A 15341-nucleotide genomic window follows, 5' to 3' on the forward strand; every position below is an offset into this window, starting at 1 on the left:
ACATTACGGTGGGAGCAATGCTCCAAGGTATATATACATGGATGGCCTCACTCACTGAATCATCACCTTTCGTACATACAAGTTATTATCTGTATGCATGAGACTACAGAGAATGGAAGCCAATGAAAAAGTGACACTTGTGGAATCCATTTTAAGGTATGTGACGACGTTCTGATACTCTTCCTCTACCTCTCTGAAGACAGTGGAAAATGACACAGATTTTCTTAATTAATACCAACACATAAGACAGCTGTCACCACGCGCCTGTGTTCACCACCACCTATTACCTACATTCTGCTAACATGGACAACCGTGTTGACTGTTTGACACGCGCTAAACTGCATCTGGGTAGCATGTTTCTTTGCCAAAAATACGTTAACATAGTAAAGCATGGGAAAAAGAAAGTTACATGAAACTAGAAACAACTGCTCCAACCCTAAGCTCCACTGGTGGAGATTGCAAAATCCTGAGGATAAAAAGCCAAGTTAGAGAGTACACAAGACAACACAAAACTCATACACACAAAACTTTCCTCTCTCTCTCTTTCTCTCTCTAGGGTTTCAAGTTTCAACTTCCAAGTGTTCAACTTTCTCTTGTTTTTCACAAATTTGGTTGCACTTGCCACTGACCCAGAAAAGAAGGATCACCAGATACCCGAGAGGAGGAAGAGGAAAGAGAAGAAAAAACAAGAAAAGTGGAGAAAGGGATAGATATTGTACAGAAATAGAAAAATTGAGTGAAAAAAAGGAAAATTTAGAAGAAGAGGGTGTGAATAGGTTGGAAAATAATAAGGATGGGGAGGGGAAGAGTGGAGTTGAAGAGGATAGAGAACAAGATAAACAGGCAAGTCACGTTTGCAAAGAGGAGAAATGGGCTTCTCAAGAAAGCCTATGAGCTGTCTGTTCTCTGTGATGCTGAGGTTGCCCTCATCATCTTCTCCAATCGTGGCAAGCTTTATGAGTTCTGTAGCACCTCTAGGTATGCACTGTGCCTCTATGTGTTCATCTCTCTTTTCCATTTGTCAAATACTGAAATCACTTTTTCTTTGTTGACCAATGAGATCTACTACCTTCTTTATTCTATTTTATTTTTTAGTGTCTTTTTTCTTTGGATTTAGTTTTTAGTTTACTTCAACAATTAAAGAGAAAATTAGCTTCTTCTCAAAACTTTCCTCTACTTTTAATATTTTGTTCCAATGACTTTTGTTATCATCCCTCTTGTTTTGTCAACTTGTGGCTTTTATAAGAAGTTCTATGCTTTACTATAAACAACAGTAATTTCAGTTCAGTTTTTTTCTGATCTTTTGTAAGTGATAGTAGATTTATCAGATCTAGTAAATATGGCACATGATCCGTTGAATATATAACATTTTGCAATTTTGTACGGTTACTATAATTTTTAGATGATTGTTAACTATAGCTGTATATCTTTTTAATTTTTTATCATCTTTGGACCGGGGGGTTAATGCTTAATTCCAGTTTTAACTTTTTCCCCTCAAACATGGCTTTTGCTAAGAAATGGGATCAGGATCTTAAATTTGTTTTTTATGGATCTAATTTCTGCTTGGAGTTTTCTTCTTAACTAAGCCGTGCTTAAAAAAATGATAAAAAATTTATAAACGTAAATATAATATAAAAAACATAACTATGTTAAAATAAATGTAAATCCATAAATATTTAAATGTGATTCTAACCATACTATAAGTAATTTGCGTTGGAAGCCTGGCTAGGATATGGGTGAGCTGCTGACAACTCCTTGTTAGCATTATATTGAAATGTTCTGTATAACTACTATTAAACAAGTGTTCCTATGTATGAAGCTGTAAGCAAGCAGTGCTTTGCACCAGAAATAAATAAAATATTTATTCTCTTTTAGTAAATTTAATCTAGCTCTTTACATTTTGAAAGAGTTAAGCATTCTAAATGTATGCTCACATGTTGATTATCATCTCATTTTGACACTTCCATTGAAAATCTGTATTTCTATTTTTCTACCTTTTCCACCTTTTTTTTGTTGCTTTATTTTAATTTTGTAACCTTACTGAAGTATTTCATATCATTCCCTATTCCCTATTCTTTTAATTCCGTGAATTCTCAATACCTACTATATAATTAATATATGTCTTGAAATTGAAGTGGCATATAAACAATGTGACGTAGTTAGGAATGTGAGTTGTATTTACATATGGTAGAGTTATATTCTTTTGATTTATTTTTTATAAACATTTTTTTTATTTTTTATTTTCTTTATTACATTATTCATCTTATTTTATATTTCTTTCTCTTCTATTCTTATCTCTTTCTTAATTGCAAAAATTATTATAAATAGGTGTTGTGAGAGTCGAATTTTTCTATGCTTACTTTGGCTAGGAAGAGCCTCGTTGTGATAAAACATAAAAAGAAGATAAACCTGGCTTGGAAACTTCTTTCTTCTTGCTTTCTTTTCTTATTTTCTGTATATATATATATATAAACGAGGTGTTACTGTGGATATTTGATGGCCAAGACATCAAATAAGTCTGGGGTAACCAAAAAGTAATGATTTTCATTAATCTTTCCAACTCTTTGCTCTGTTCCCACTTGGTTGAGTTTATTATTATTATTTTTTTTATGGAGGATATGAAATTACGTATGATTGATTTTGGCATAAATACTAACAACAGAATTGCTTAGGATATTAATTAGATCATTTAGTTTAATTTGTAAAACTATAAAACGTTGAAAAAATATATATAAAACATAAGATACAAATATGAAACATAAGCTTACCATTTGCTACTGTACCATCGGCCTGCATATATTTTACTTAAGGTAAGGAAATTAATAATGGAGTTTGGTAACTTGAACGCAATAAGCAAGTGAGTCAGTTTTGTTCTAAGACTGTAGTGTGCATGCAGAAACATCTACACATTGAAAGGGTGTTATAATTCAATTAAAGTTCGAATATTATAATGATAATATGGTGAGATAGCCATAAAAAGTTACAGAAAAACTTAGCTGCTTGACTGTATATAAGTAGAATAGATGCATATCCAATAAGATTACCGTATTCAGAGTTTTAAAAAATTGAAAACTACTCTAACTGGCCTCCAAACAATAGCAATAGTCATGAAGCACTAAATTTTGTGAGAGTAATGCTACAACTCCATGCACACATTTATATATGTTTATATGAATGTTTAGCCCTATTAAAAATTTAAACTGTGTTAGCCCTATTTTAAACATTTATGTAAGGTATTCTTCAGCCCTTCTACGTACACTTGGGGATTGTTTAAAATAGTTTCTACAAAAATAATTTATATTTATGAAAATAAATATTTTCTTATATGTCATTTCATACTTATTTTAACAAATTTTATATATAATCGTAATTATGAATGAATTTTTTTTAATAAATATTATATAAACAAATTTATCCAAATGCACGGTCAAAAAGTAAGTAAATTAACTGAAAGGAGAAAAAAATTAATAGAATTTACTCCAAAAGAATTATTTGATATTATTTGCATATATTTTAAAAATTTTAAAGCTATTGAGTTAATTAATACTTATTACTTATATATTACTCAACTTTTTTCATTTTTATTCAATATGAGACTTATTTGCGGACACTTAATTTTAACACGATGTTATAGATTTCGTGGCAGATGCTCTAATTAATCAATATGGCGAAAAAATAATGCATCTAAAGCTATACACTAACTTTTTTTTTATCTTGCCTAAGGAACATTTTTTAATACCTCGTCATTATTTTTCGCAGTCAGGTCTTTGTACAAGTGAATCGCATAAAATTCTTGATGTTAGCTTTGTGTACGAATATTGAAATGGCCCAAACTATATATATATATATTGACATCCTTTCATTAATTATGGTATATATGCATGGTTATGATTCATTCTTTGTGGTATACATACACCATCAATTTGACGGTTCTTCCTTTCGTTGTCCATCTTGAAATCAGCATGCTCAAAACTCTTGAAAGGTACCAGAAGTGCAGTTATGGTGCTGTTGAAGTTAGCAAACCTGCCAAAGAGCTTGAGGTACCAAACTGCTGTTGTTGCTGTTTAATTTTATTGGAAATGCATAAATCAAGATACAAAATTTATCGTATATATAGCTTATTATTATTACATCATGCAAGCCTTTTGTTATTTTTCATTTGTTATTTTCTTTTGTAGCAGAGTAGCTACCGTGAATACTTGAAGCTGAAAGCAAGATTTGAATCTCTTCAAAGGACCCAAAGGTGAATTAAACGGAAGAGTATTTTAGAAAATAAAAGTTCATTATAAAACAGCTATACTTTCACCCTTTTCTGTGTTCATTTTTTGTGTGTTGAAGAGTGAGAAAAACTTCTAGTGATCATTTAGTCATCACCATATAAAATTTTCATATTTTTTATAATTAGTTTTCTAATTATATAAGCAAGATTTAATTATTTTGATCTTTGCATTTGTCCCTGCTACTGTAGAAACCTTCTAGGGGAAGACTTAGGCCCACTGAATACCAAAGAACTTGAGCAGCTTGAACGGCAGTTGGATTCATCTCTGAAGCAAGTTAGGTCCACAAAGGTAATGGAGTATTTTAAGCTTAAGAAAGAAAGATTATAATTTTTCAGCAAATTATGTACGTAAAGTTTATTAACATATTTCTTGATCAATAGTTACAGCAGCTTAAAGTAATCACTGACTTCTATATTTGATTTAATATTTTTTAGTAAGTGTTTTTTTTGTAAAATTTGTTTTTGCAATACTATTTGTATGGTCAATGCATTATTTACTGTATATGATAAAGCATTCCATTGTGTTAGGATGACACAATTTTTTATCTACTTATGTTGACTTAGGAGTTGGAACATTTATAATAAAAAATTAAAATATGGTAATTATATGAATTTTGGCTACTATAAAATTTGCTTGAGAAAAGCTTAGTGTTAACTCCTGTTTGTTTCCTGACACTGGAACATCAATTCACAGACACAATTCATGCTGGACCAATTAGCTGATCTTCAAAATAAGGTAATGGTTTGACATAACTAAAGGAATAAATCAACTTTATATTATGTGTGCCTAATATTTTCAAGCTATTGTTTCATTACAGGAGCAGATGTTGGTTGAAGCAAATAGATCCTTGACAATGAAGGTAATATTAGACCATTATGCACTATGTTCTTCCCAAACTAGCAATATTAGTTTTGTTGATTTTCTTGCTGCATAAATACATAGAAGATATATATATCAGTCATGCTTTATACCTTAAATAGACATTTTGGCTTGCTTCCAAAACAATTTAGTAGTACAACCCTGCATCCGTATTTCTGGCCTATCAGAATATACTTTGAAATAGTCCTATGGTATCTTAAGCTAGTGAAATAAAAATAAACTAAAACCTTAAGATGGAAAACTATTCTGCATTAATTTTTCAATATATCCCCAATCTTATTGCTATGCTGATGATACATAATTCATGACTACTACTCGTTGGCAGCTGGAAGAAATCAATTCAAGAAATCATTATAGGCAATCATGGGAAGCTGGTGATCAAAGTATGGCATATGGTGGTCCACAGAATGCTCACTCTCAGGGCTTCTTCCAGCCATTGGAATGCAATCCCACATTGCAAATTGGGTAATATATTATCAATTGCTTATATGTTCTTTTGCACAATAAGGTGATTTAAATTTTAAATATATTTTAATGTATCTCTTAAATTCAGTCCTGATTACAGGTACAATGCTGTAGCTTCAGATCAGATAACTGTGACAACTCAAGCTCAACAAGTGAATGGATTTATTCCTGGATGGATGCTTTGAGCTAATTAAGCTCAGTATTTAGATTGCTACATAAAAGCAAACACCGTACAAATAGGCGAAGCCAAATGCTTCTTGGTGTTGGCAAGGTGTAAATGCAACCATGCTTTTGTTATTTGTATTTTGGTATAAAAAACAACTGTGACTTACTTGAAACTTCTAAACCTTTGGCCATAGACATATGGCATGTAACAAATTTATAACATTTAGTATCTTTAAGTAGTTGCCTTTTCTCAATTTGAAAAACCAATAGTTGTGATTTTCTGATTTCTCCTATTGCATTTCATATTAGTCTTGATTATATAATTAGGCTATATTTCGAAATGCTTACATTATCAGTGAAAAATTGTGAAAAACTCATCGAGTTCTGAAATCACTTTTCAATCTTTTGATAAAAAAAATAGGCTTTAAAATGATTGTTGTCTGCATATGTTAGTCATTTATTTTAATTTTCATAAAAATTATTTATTTTAGTATCAGTAGAGACTACAAACATGATTTTTTATATATAATTTTCAAGGATAAACGAATAAAATTTTTATAAGAGTTAATAAAAAAATCAAATTTTATTTATGAAAATATATCAAAATGTCAACTTTGATCATTTGACAAAAAGGCTAGTTCTCACCTTCTCATTTAAGTTATCGCAATAACAAAATCGTGTTTGAATTTGAGATAATTTTTATTGTCTTTTTCTATTTAAAACTTATGGCTTTACGTTGAATTTTTATTTTTTTATTTCAGGGATAATCTTAAAGAATGACATGTTAATCTTTATTTCTTTTATTTCAATTTTTAAAAATATTATTTTAATTAAACATGCACACTTTTGAAATCTTAAATATTTTCTCTTATAATATGATTTTTAAGTTTTTACATAACTTTTAATATTATTTTTTATAAGTGTATTTTTTTTATATTTTTATGTTGGAGAAAATAAAAGAATTTTTGGCATTCTTGATCCCTTGAAGCACACACATAAAAAAAGAAAAAAGAGTTTTACACTTCTTTTCTACGTTTATGAATTCTTAATATAAAATACATTAATTTGTAATTTTTATCAATTAAAATTACAAATTCTTTGGTCTACAATTTTTAGACCAATAAAATCGTAAACTCTTCCGTGTAAATAATATATAATTTATTATTTTGTGTTCAGAAACTAATAACATAATTGATTATTTATAAATTTTACCGAATAATATTACAAACTCTCACATCTATAATATTTGGATAAACAAAATTGCAAGCATTCATCTCTTTATTGCTGCTAATAATTACATGTCATTATAGTAAATAAACTCAACATAAATTATAATATTTTATTATCTCTTTGTTGTTTAAATTTTTTAATATAGAACTTAAATAAATAACTTACTTGAGTCTAACATTTTCTTGAATTTAAAAATGCTTATACAATTTATTCTTATTGGTTATTTATCTGCTCCAAGGTAATTTATTTTTTACATTACCATAACATTTGGTTCAATTTCGGAAGGTACTTTCACCAAAGCCCTTAATACATAACATCATAATCTCGTCGTTATAATGATAAAAATTAACTCTTTTTTTAGTTTAAGATATTTCTCTTTCTTCTTTTTTTTCTGGTCGGCTAAGACATCTTTTTGGTCAACCAATAGAAAAATTGTGGTGCTTTGTGAAAAAGGAAGATTGGGCTCAATCAACCTGTTCTTTTTTCTGAATCAGCTAAATAGGCCCAATCACAACAGACTAAATAATTGGGCTTTTCTTTTGCAACTGTGGGCTAAGAAAAGGGTAGGAAATCTGTTGTCATAATATAAACATAAACATAAGGGATATTATATTAACAATAGTTCAAATGTGTTCAATATATTTTTAATTTTTATAAATATGGTAAAATTCTAGTTTCTTTTTCAACACTTTTTGTTATTTTAAAAAAAAATTTCTTAAAACGGTCTCTATTATTTATTATTACTAAACATGGCATCAATTTAGACATGTTACGCAATATGTTAACTCAAAATACTTTTAAAAATTTTAATTTATGAGGACTAAAATTAATACAAAAATATTAAAATTAAATATATTCATATTTATAAGGCTTACAAATTTATTTAAACTTAATATAAATTATTATTTTTAAAAATAAACTAAATATGAACTCTATTCTTATCTAGCAAATGAAAAGTGAGAATTGTACGGCTAAATAAAATAAGAGGAAAGAATGGATGCAATATAGTACGGAATAGGAAACGATTCTTTTAAAAGAATTGAACGAAAATCATGTCCCTTCCTCTTATTTAATTCTTTTTCAAATTTTCAGGACTATATACTTTAAAATTAGTAACAGTCACCTTTAAATGCTTTTTTTTTCCTCAATTAATTTTTTTAATCAAAAAATAAAAAGTTTTCTAAAAGAAAATTAATTCCAAAAAAATAAGTATTATAGAAATATACGAAACTTTCATTCCCCTATCATAATCAAACTTTCTTGAAGACTTTACTCTGCTGGCTTATCTTTGGTACTCTAAAAGTATATTACAATAGAGAGATGATTATTGATCATTGTTCAGGCATTTAAAAAAATAATATTAGAGTGAGTTTTAATATATTTATTATATAAAAATATGTATAGGTATTTTTGCTCAGAAAAGAATGTGTGTTTGCAGTATATGGACTCCAAGCAATTGTTTAATATTAAAAAATGTTACGTTGAGACTTAACTTAGTTTAAAATCTGAAGTAAAACTCGTTGAATTGACCTTCGATCCAGTTTGGGTTTCTAAAACTTAATCCACCTTGCACATTATGCTTTGGATTAATTAGGTCATGCTATTCTCATATTAATGAGTCATTCCTGATTCTAACGAATGTAAACACTATTTGTTTGGGGAAGCTAAAAATTAGGGTTTTGATGCATGCCCAAACAAGTGGTGCCTTTGCAATTTATTTTTACTAGAGAAGGAACAAAAATTTTGTTTCAGGAGCTTTTCACTTGGATATACTGAGTTTGCCTTATGCCCGAACGAATCAAATTTATGAGTATATGGCGATTCAATTTCATGGTCCCCAACAATAATGAGTTCTATGAACCCTAGCTTTGACCCCCTAATCTCTTCACTCAATTCTTAATAGAAAAAGAAAAGAGAACAAAGCATGAAATTATATATTTGTTTAAAGAAAGGATAAGACTAACCTAGACCCAAAAACAATAAAACGAAAAGAATGGGACCACATAATAGTGTAGTCTTTTAATAAGAGTGATATGAAGATGGTGCTTTCATATTTGATGGACCACAAGGGCACATCCTTTGTTGTCATAACAAGCATATAACATATATCTAAGTTTATGCCTGTTTTTGTATATATTGACATTCTTTATTGAGCATAATATATCCACTTGCTTTGCTTTAATTAATATAGGGAAGAGAATCCGGATTAGTTCTTGCCCTAGGATATGATCGAGACTCTCTTTTTCTCATTTTTTTTACTTATTTATGCACACACATTATATAACAATAGACTAGTTGTGCTCACCACAACGGCTCATCTCTAAAATATTATTTTTTTGGTCTTACATTAATTTGAGTATTCAAATCAAAATCACAATGGCACATGTTTCCTTGTTTTGTAACACAAGTATTTGAAAATTATTTTTAAAATACGTATGAGAAATCGCAGAGAATAAAATAGAAGGGTGATAAGAGAACATTTGAACAGCAAAGAAGCACCCGACGACAACATTCATGTAATTTCTTAAAACCTGATTTTTTTCATGTTTTTCTTAGTTATATTATGTTGTAAACATACATTTTTTAGTTTTCCAACGGTTTGTTTACATTTTATAGTGATCTTGTGGCTACTATATATTTAATAGCTGAAGATAACGACAAGAAAAAATTATTTAACTTTTTATAGTGATATCGATTCATGTAATATAATATATTCTTCCCTCCATGTATTATATAATTAGTATATTTTTTAAAAAAATTCCCATGAGTTTCTTTTATTTTTTTCATTAAAATACTAAAATAGATTTAGAAATTATTTCAAGCTGCTACGTAAATTCATTCACCATGATTCTACAAAACATGTTATGCAGGAATTTTATATATAAACTTAAAGATAACACAATTATATATAATACACATCATAACAACTCAATACAATTTCAACTATATATAATTGAATAATTGCGTTAAACGCGTACCTGATAAGAACCCACGAGTCATAAGCATGAGAACCCAGGAGTCATAAGCAATCCTTATGAAAACCCATGAGTCATAAGCGTGTACTACTCTCTTATCTGATTGCTATTATCTCACACTATCTCACACTGGTAACTGTCTAATGGAGCAACAGACTATTCACCCTAAAAACTCAATTATAAAATCTATATAATAATAATAATAATTATTATTATTATTATTATTATTATACACATTTATTTTACGTCATAATTAATAACAATATAATCATAATAATTTAATAATGTTAATCCACAAATTAATATAAATATTAATATTAATGTTAAAAAATCTAACATTCTCCCACTTAGATAGCATTATTAAATTACTAAGTCCACAAACTATGTTGTCGTATCAAGTTATTAATTATCACCAAAGAAATAGTAAGCTCTAGATAGTATACAATTACATCTGATAGGGATATACATTACATATTACAAGCAACTTATATTTCAATCACAATATAGATAAAGGAAACATAAATATCATTTCTACAAAGGTCCAAGTATAAAAAATTGTCATAAAAGATATGTCAATAAAAGTGATGTCAACAAAACATATATCTCATAAAAAAACTAGATAATAATGTTAACAAACAAATACAAAATTTAACTCCCACTAATCCAAAATATTAAAAGACTTGACCAGACCCATATAAGCTACATGACTCTAAAAAGCTCTAATGGTTTAGCCTTTGGTTAGTGGATATGCTAACATGTTCTTTGTAGTAATGTACACAATTTGAGTATAAAACTCAAGTATTTACTTTCTAACAAACAAATACTTTAGATCAAAGTGTTTCAAACAAGTAGAACTCTTATTATGTTAAGAGAGAAGTACAGCAACAATATTGTCGCAATAAATCACAAGTGGCCTAGATATACTCTTAATAATGCGGAAGCCAGAAATCAAATTCTTTAGCCACATAGCCTAGCGGGTAGCCTCATAACAAGCGACATACTTTGTTTTCATAGTAGAAGTAGCTATAACTATCTATTTGACACTTTTCCAAGATACAGCTCCTCCCGCCATCATAAAAATAAAGCTTGAAGGAAACTTACGGTCGTCAGGGCAACTTACAAAATTAGAGTATCCAATGACCTAAAGTTGATCAGACTTCACATAAGTCAACATATAATCTTTGGTTCCCTGCAAATATCTCAAGACCTTCTTCACGACTTTCCAATGACACAAACATGGGTTGCTCAAGTATCTATCCAAAGCATTAACAACATAAGCAATATCGGGACGAGTACAAACTTAAACATACATCAAACTCCCAACAGCAGAAGCATATGAAACTTTCTCCATTTCAAACAACTCTCTATCATCATCATGAAGACACTAAAAATTAGAGAGTTTCTTACCCCTTTAAAGAGGCGCAACACATGGAGAGCAAGAATACATACTAAACCTCTTGAGGATCCTATCAATGTACTCTTTCTGAGACAATCTAAGAGTAACAAGAGACCTATCACAACATATCTGGATGCCTAGAATAACAAAAGCATCATCAAGGTCTTTCATATCAAAATGGCTACTCAATATATTCTTTGTCTCATTCAAAGATATCATCAACATGGACAACAAAGATGATAAAATTGCTTCCACTCATCTTCAAGTAAATGCACAGATCTCAAGCATTTTTCTTGAAGCCAATAGAAGTAACCACTTGGTCAAACTTCAAGTATCACCGTCTAGAAACTTACTTCAAATCATAAATGGATTTTATTATTCTATAATTAAATTCAAGTTATAACAAAATTTGATTTATGTTAATCCACACAAAATATTCAACAATTTATCTCCCACTTGGACAACATAAATCAAAACATTTTATTATTCTAAATTAATCAATAATATATAGTCATAACAAGATGACAAAATAAACTAACACGAACTATAAACATTTTAACAATGCAGAAAATCATACTCGAAGGAGTAGTGATATCATACATTATAAGATACTTATATCATGTGACTCAACAACTCTAGTGGTATAAGTTGGACAATAAAATCTAGAACCCCTGGAGTCTACACAATATCCTACTCTAGTGCTAATTGATTTTTATGAATAATAAAAGATAGTAAACTTTCTCCGTATTATCAAATTCCTTAAGTTTCTTGCTTAGAGGCACTATTAAGATTTTATAATTTTGTGACGAATTTTTGCTAAAGAATTTGTCACTAATTTATTGGCAATGAATATTGTGACTAAACTTACTTCTTAGTACTACTCATCTCAAGAACATTATTTATAATGAACTTCATAATTACTAGACATATTTTATTAGAATGAGTCCATTTAACATGTTTTACTATAACTGCAGCGGAAGATTCAGGTGTAGAAACTTTAGACTTATTCTCAATAAGGGCAACATTCACATTAGAAAATGGCAAGAAACAATTTAACAGAGTCAACTCAGTCCTCATAATTGATCTTGTTCAAAGTTTTCACCGAAGTGGGCATAGACACTGATATGGGAAACAACAAAGTTTAATATATGCAATTAGCTCAAGTGCAACAATAATATGCCCATCACAAAATTTCTTACTTACTATAATCCCACCTAAGGGTCCGGATCACAATAAATAAGAAAGACGAATACAATGCACAAATCACAAGAATCTGATAAGGTATAAGTACAAAATTGACATAAGCAAAACACAATTGCATAGTATTTTTAAATCACATTAATAACAACACATCGATAGGATATAATTATTAATGTAATATATAATTATATAATTTACACAAGTCATCTATAAATGGTCTCACGATAGGTGGAATGACATTTACACAGAATAATCATGCATTCAAAATTAATTTAAATATGTATATTATGCATGAAATCATAATTATACCAAAATTACATCAAATAATTTATATAAAACTAAATTATTTTTTTTTAACATATATGACATTCAAAAAGAGAGTGAATAGTATAAAAAATGTCATAAATATCAAATATTAGTTTAATCATGTATATAAAAAAAAATTGGATCATATTCCATCAATATAATAATTATTTAATTAATTTAGGCACGAGTTAATTAATTAAAAAATATTTACAGTGCCCAAAAAATTATGAAAATTGTCCAAAAAATTTAATATCAAAATAATCTTCCACTCGACGCTCTCTCAGCCACGCGAGGGGGCTTCATACACTTAAAAAAAACTCATCAGCTGCAAAATAGGTCCAACAAATTCATATTGTTACAAATGGTGTATTTTGAACAACAAAAGAGAGTTTCAAAGGCTAAAACACGCGCAGCCATGGAGGATTCAAAGTAATTGAGAATTCAAGCAATCCAAACAGTTTCTTTCAATGAGTAGGGTCCACTTTGTGATGTGTACAACAAAAATAGGGTAATGACGAACGCAAAATGAAAGAAAGAATAAATTCTCAATCTAAAATTGAACGAAATAATGAATTAATTATTAGATTATGTTTGTGTTCAATTTATTAACAAAAGCCCTTAATCAATTTTTAAATAAACCTTTTCCCTGATGAGAGAATTTGAAAGAAAACGATTTTAGGGTTCATAGTTTCAAAAAATTAATAAACTGGGAAATTCTCTTAACATACCCGATGAAAATTAACAATTTTTTGAAATGATATTTATGAATATAAGAAGAACAAAAAAACCTAAATTATTTTCCAAATCCATACATAAAATTATAGCATTTTGGTTGCTCAAAGTTGAAAAATTACGATGTGTATTAAGTTGGCTCTGATACCAATTTGCAGGAATTTTATATATAAAATTAAAGATAATACAATTATATATAATACACATCATAATAACTCAATACAATTCCAACTATATATAATTGAATAATTGCGTTAAACGCGTATCTGATAAGAACCCACGAGTCATAAGCAATCCTGATGAGAACTCATGAGTCATAAGTAATCTTTATGAGAACTCATGAGTCATGAGCAATCTTTGTTTTGAGTGAGCGTGTACTACTCTCCTATCTGATTGCTATTATCTCACATTGGTAACTGTCTAATGGGGCAACAATTATATAAGTTTAATCAGATGAGAGCAGAAACCTCTCACTGGACACATAGAATAGTGCAACCCATCACAGACTATTCACCTTAAAAGCCCAATTATAAAATTTATATAATAATAATAATAATTAATATACACATTTATTTTATGTCATAATTAATAACAATATAACCATAATAATTTAATAATGCTAATCCATAAATTAAAATAAATATTAATATTAATGTTAAAAAATCTAACATGTTAAACACACACTAAAGTAGGTCCGATCCATAAGTTGACAATAAATGGTTTATTACAGAGAGCATAACAACAACAAGTGATAAATGAAAAGACCCATGTTAATGGCAGTGGAGTTACTTCTTCCATTACAGTCGTTGGGGGATTCACGTGGTAGCAAATAATGCAGAGACCATTTATGTTTCTTATGTTTCCAATTGAAGCAGATAGGGAAGCAGGTACAATGTTGCAGTGGAAGAGGAAATCTTTCCACTCATAGGCTTTGCCATGAATAAAACCAGTTTTAGTATTATCTCTATATTAACTATTCGTAGGCTGTATAGATATTGTTTAGATTAAGTTAAGTTTCAAATTATATATTAAATAAAATTATTTTATAAAATATTTAAAACTATCATAACTATGTGTTTAATTAATTCAAGTGAATTTAAATTTATTTAAAAATATTATATACTAATAATTTGGCATTAATCTTCGTTTATACGAATTTCGACTAATTTAAATTTAAAGTATAGACATTGTAAATGTATACTAACATTAACTATGATACGTCATACTAATGAACAAGTCTTTCGATATAGAAAATTAATATAGATTATCAAAATATTAATCAAATGTATTATACTGGTAAAAAAAATAAATGAATATAATTATGTTTCTTACACATAAAACATTTTAGTATAATACATTAATACAATAAATATGTTTATTTAATAATCTAATTTCTATTAAATAAAGGCTATATACAAGTCGAGCCATCTCATCCTCAACATTTTCTGTCTATTAATAAATTTTTTGTTTGGTTGTGATTATATGTTTAAATATGTTTTTCATTTTTCAAGAATGATTAATTTTAAATTTTTATGAAACAAATTATTTGAAACTTAATTTTGTAAAAAAACATATTTTTGGTTACTGATATTAATTTGATTCCTTTGAGAGATGGTGTGGCTAACATATCATTAACACGTGACATAACCTAATGCAACAAAACTAATGGTAAAAAATATTTTATTTTTAGAGATAAAAAATATTTAAACTTAA

At 28.5% G+C, this 15341-nt stretch overlaps 1 protein-coding gene across 2 annotated transcripts; it reads left to right on the plus strand.

Moving 5' to 3' along the window:
* The first annotated feature begins 793 nt into the window (after nt 1–793).
* Nucleotides 794–5809, plus strand: LOC113863812 (developmental protein SEPALLATA 1). 2 transcript variants are annotated; one of them, XM_027497532.1, is made up of 8 exons: nt 794–978; nt 3962–4040; nt 4182–4243; nt 4469–4568; nt 4974–5015; nt 5098–5139; nt 5485–5624; nt 5713–5809. In XM_027497532.1, the coding sequence occupies exons 1-8, from the start codon at nt 794–796 to the stop codon at nt 5807–5809; spliced, it is 747 nt and encodes a 248-aa protein (XP_027353333.1). The 2 variants fall into 2 exon arrangements, with proteins under 2 accessions (XP_027353333.1, XP_027353334.1); XM_027497533.1 differs by having other exon boundaries at nt 5725–5809.
* The last annotated feature ends 9532 nt before the right edge of the window (nt 5810–15341 follow it).

This window comes from Abrus precatorius, unplaced genomic scaffold (assembly GCF_003935025.1).
Source record: "Abrus precatorius isolate BTA unplaced genomic scaffold, Abrus_2018 Scaffold3, whole genome shotgun sequence".
Taxonomy (NCBI): domain Eukaryota; kingdom Viridiplantae; phylum Streptophyta; class Magnoliopsida; order Fabales; family Fabaceae; genus Abrus; species Abrus precatorius.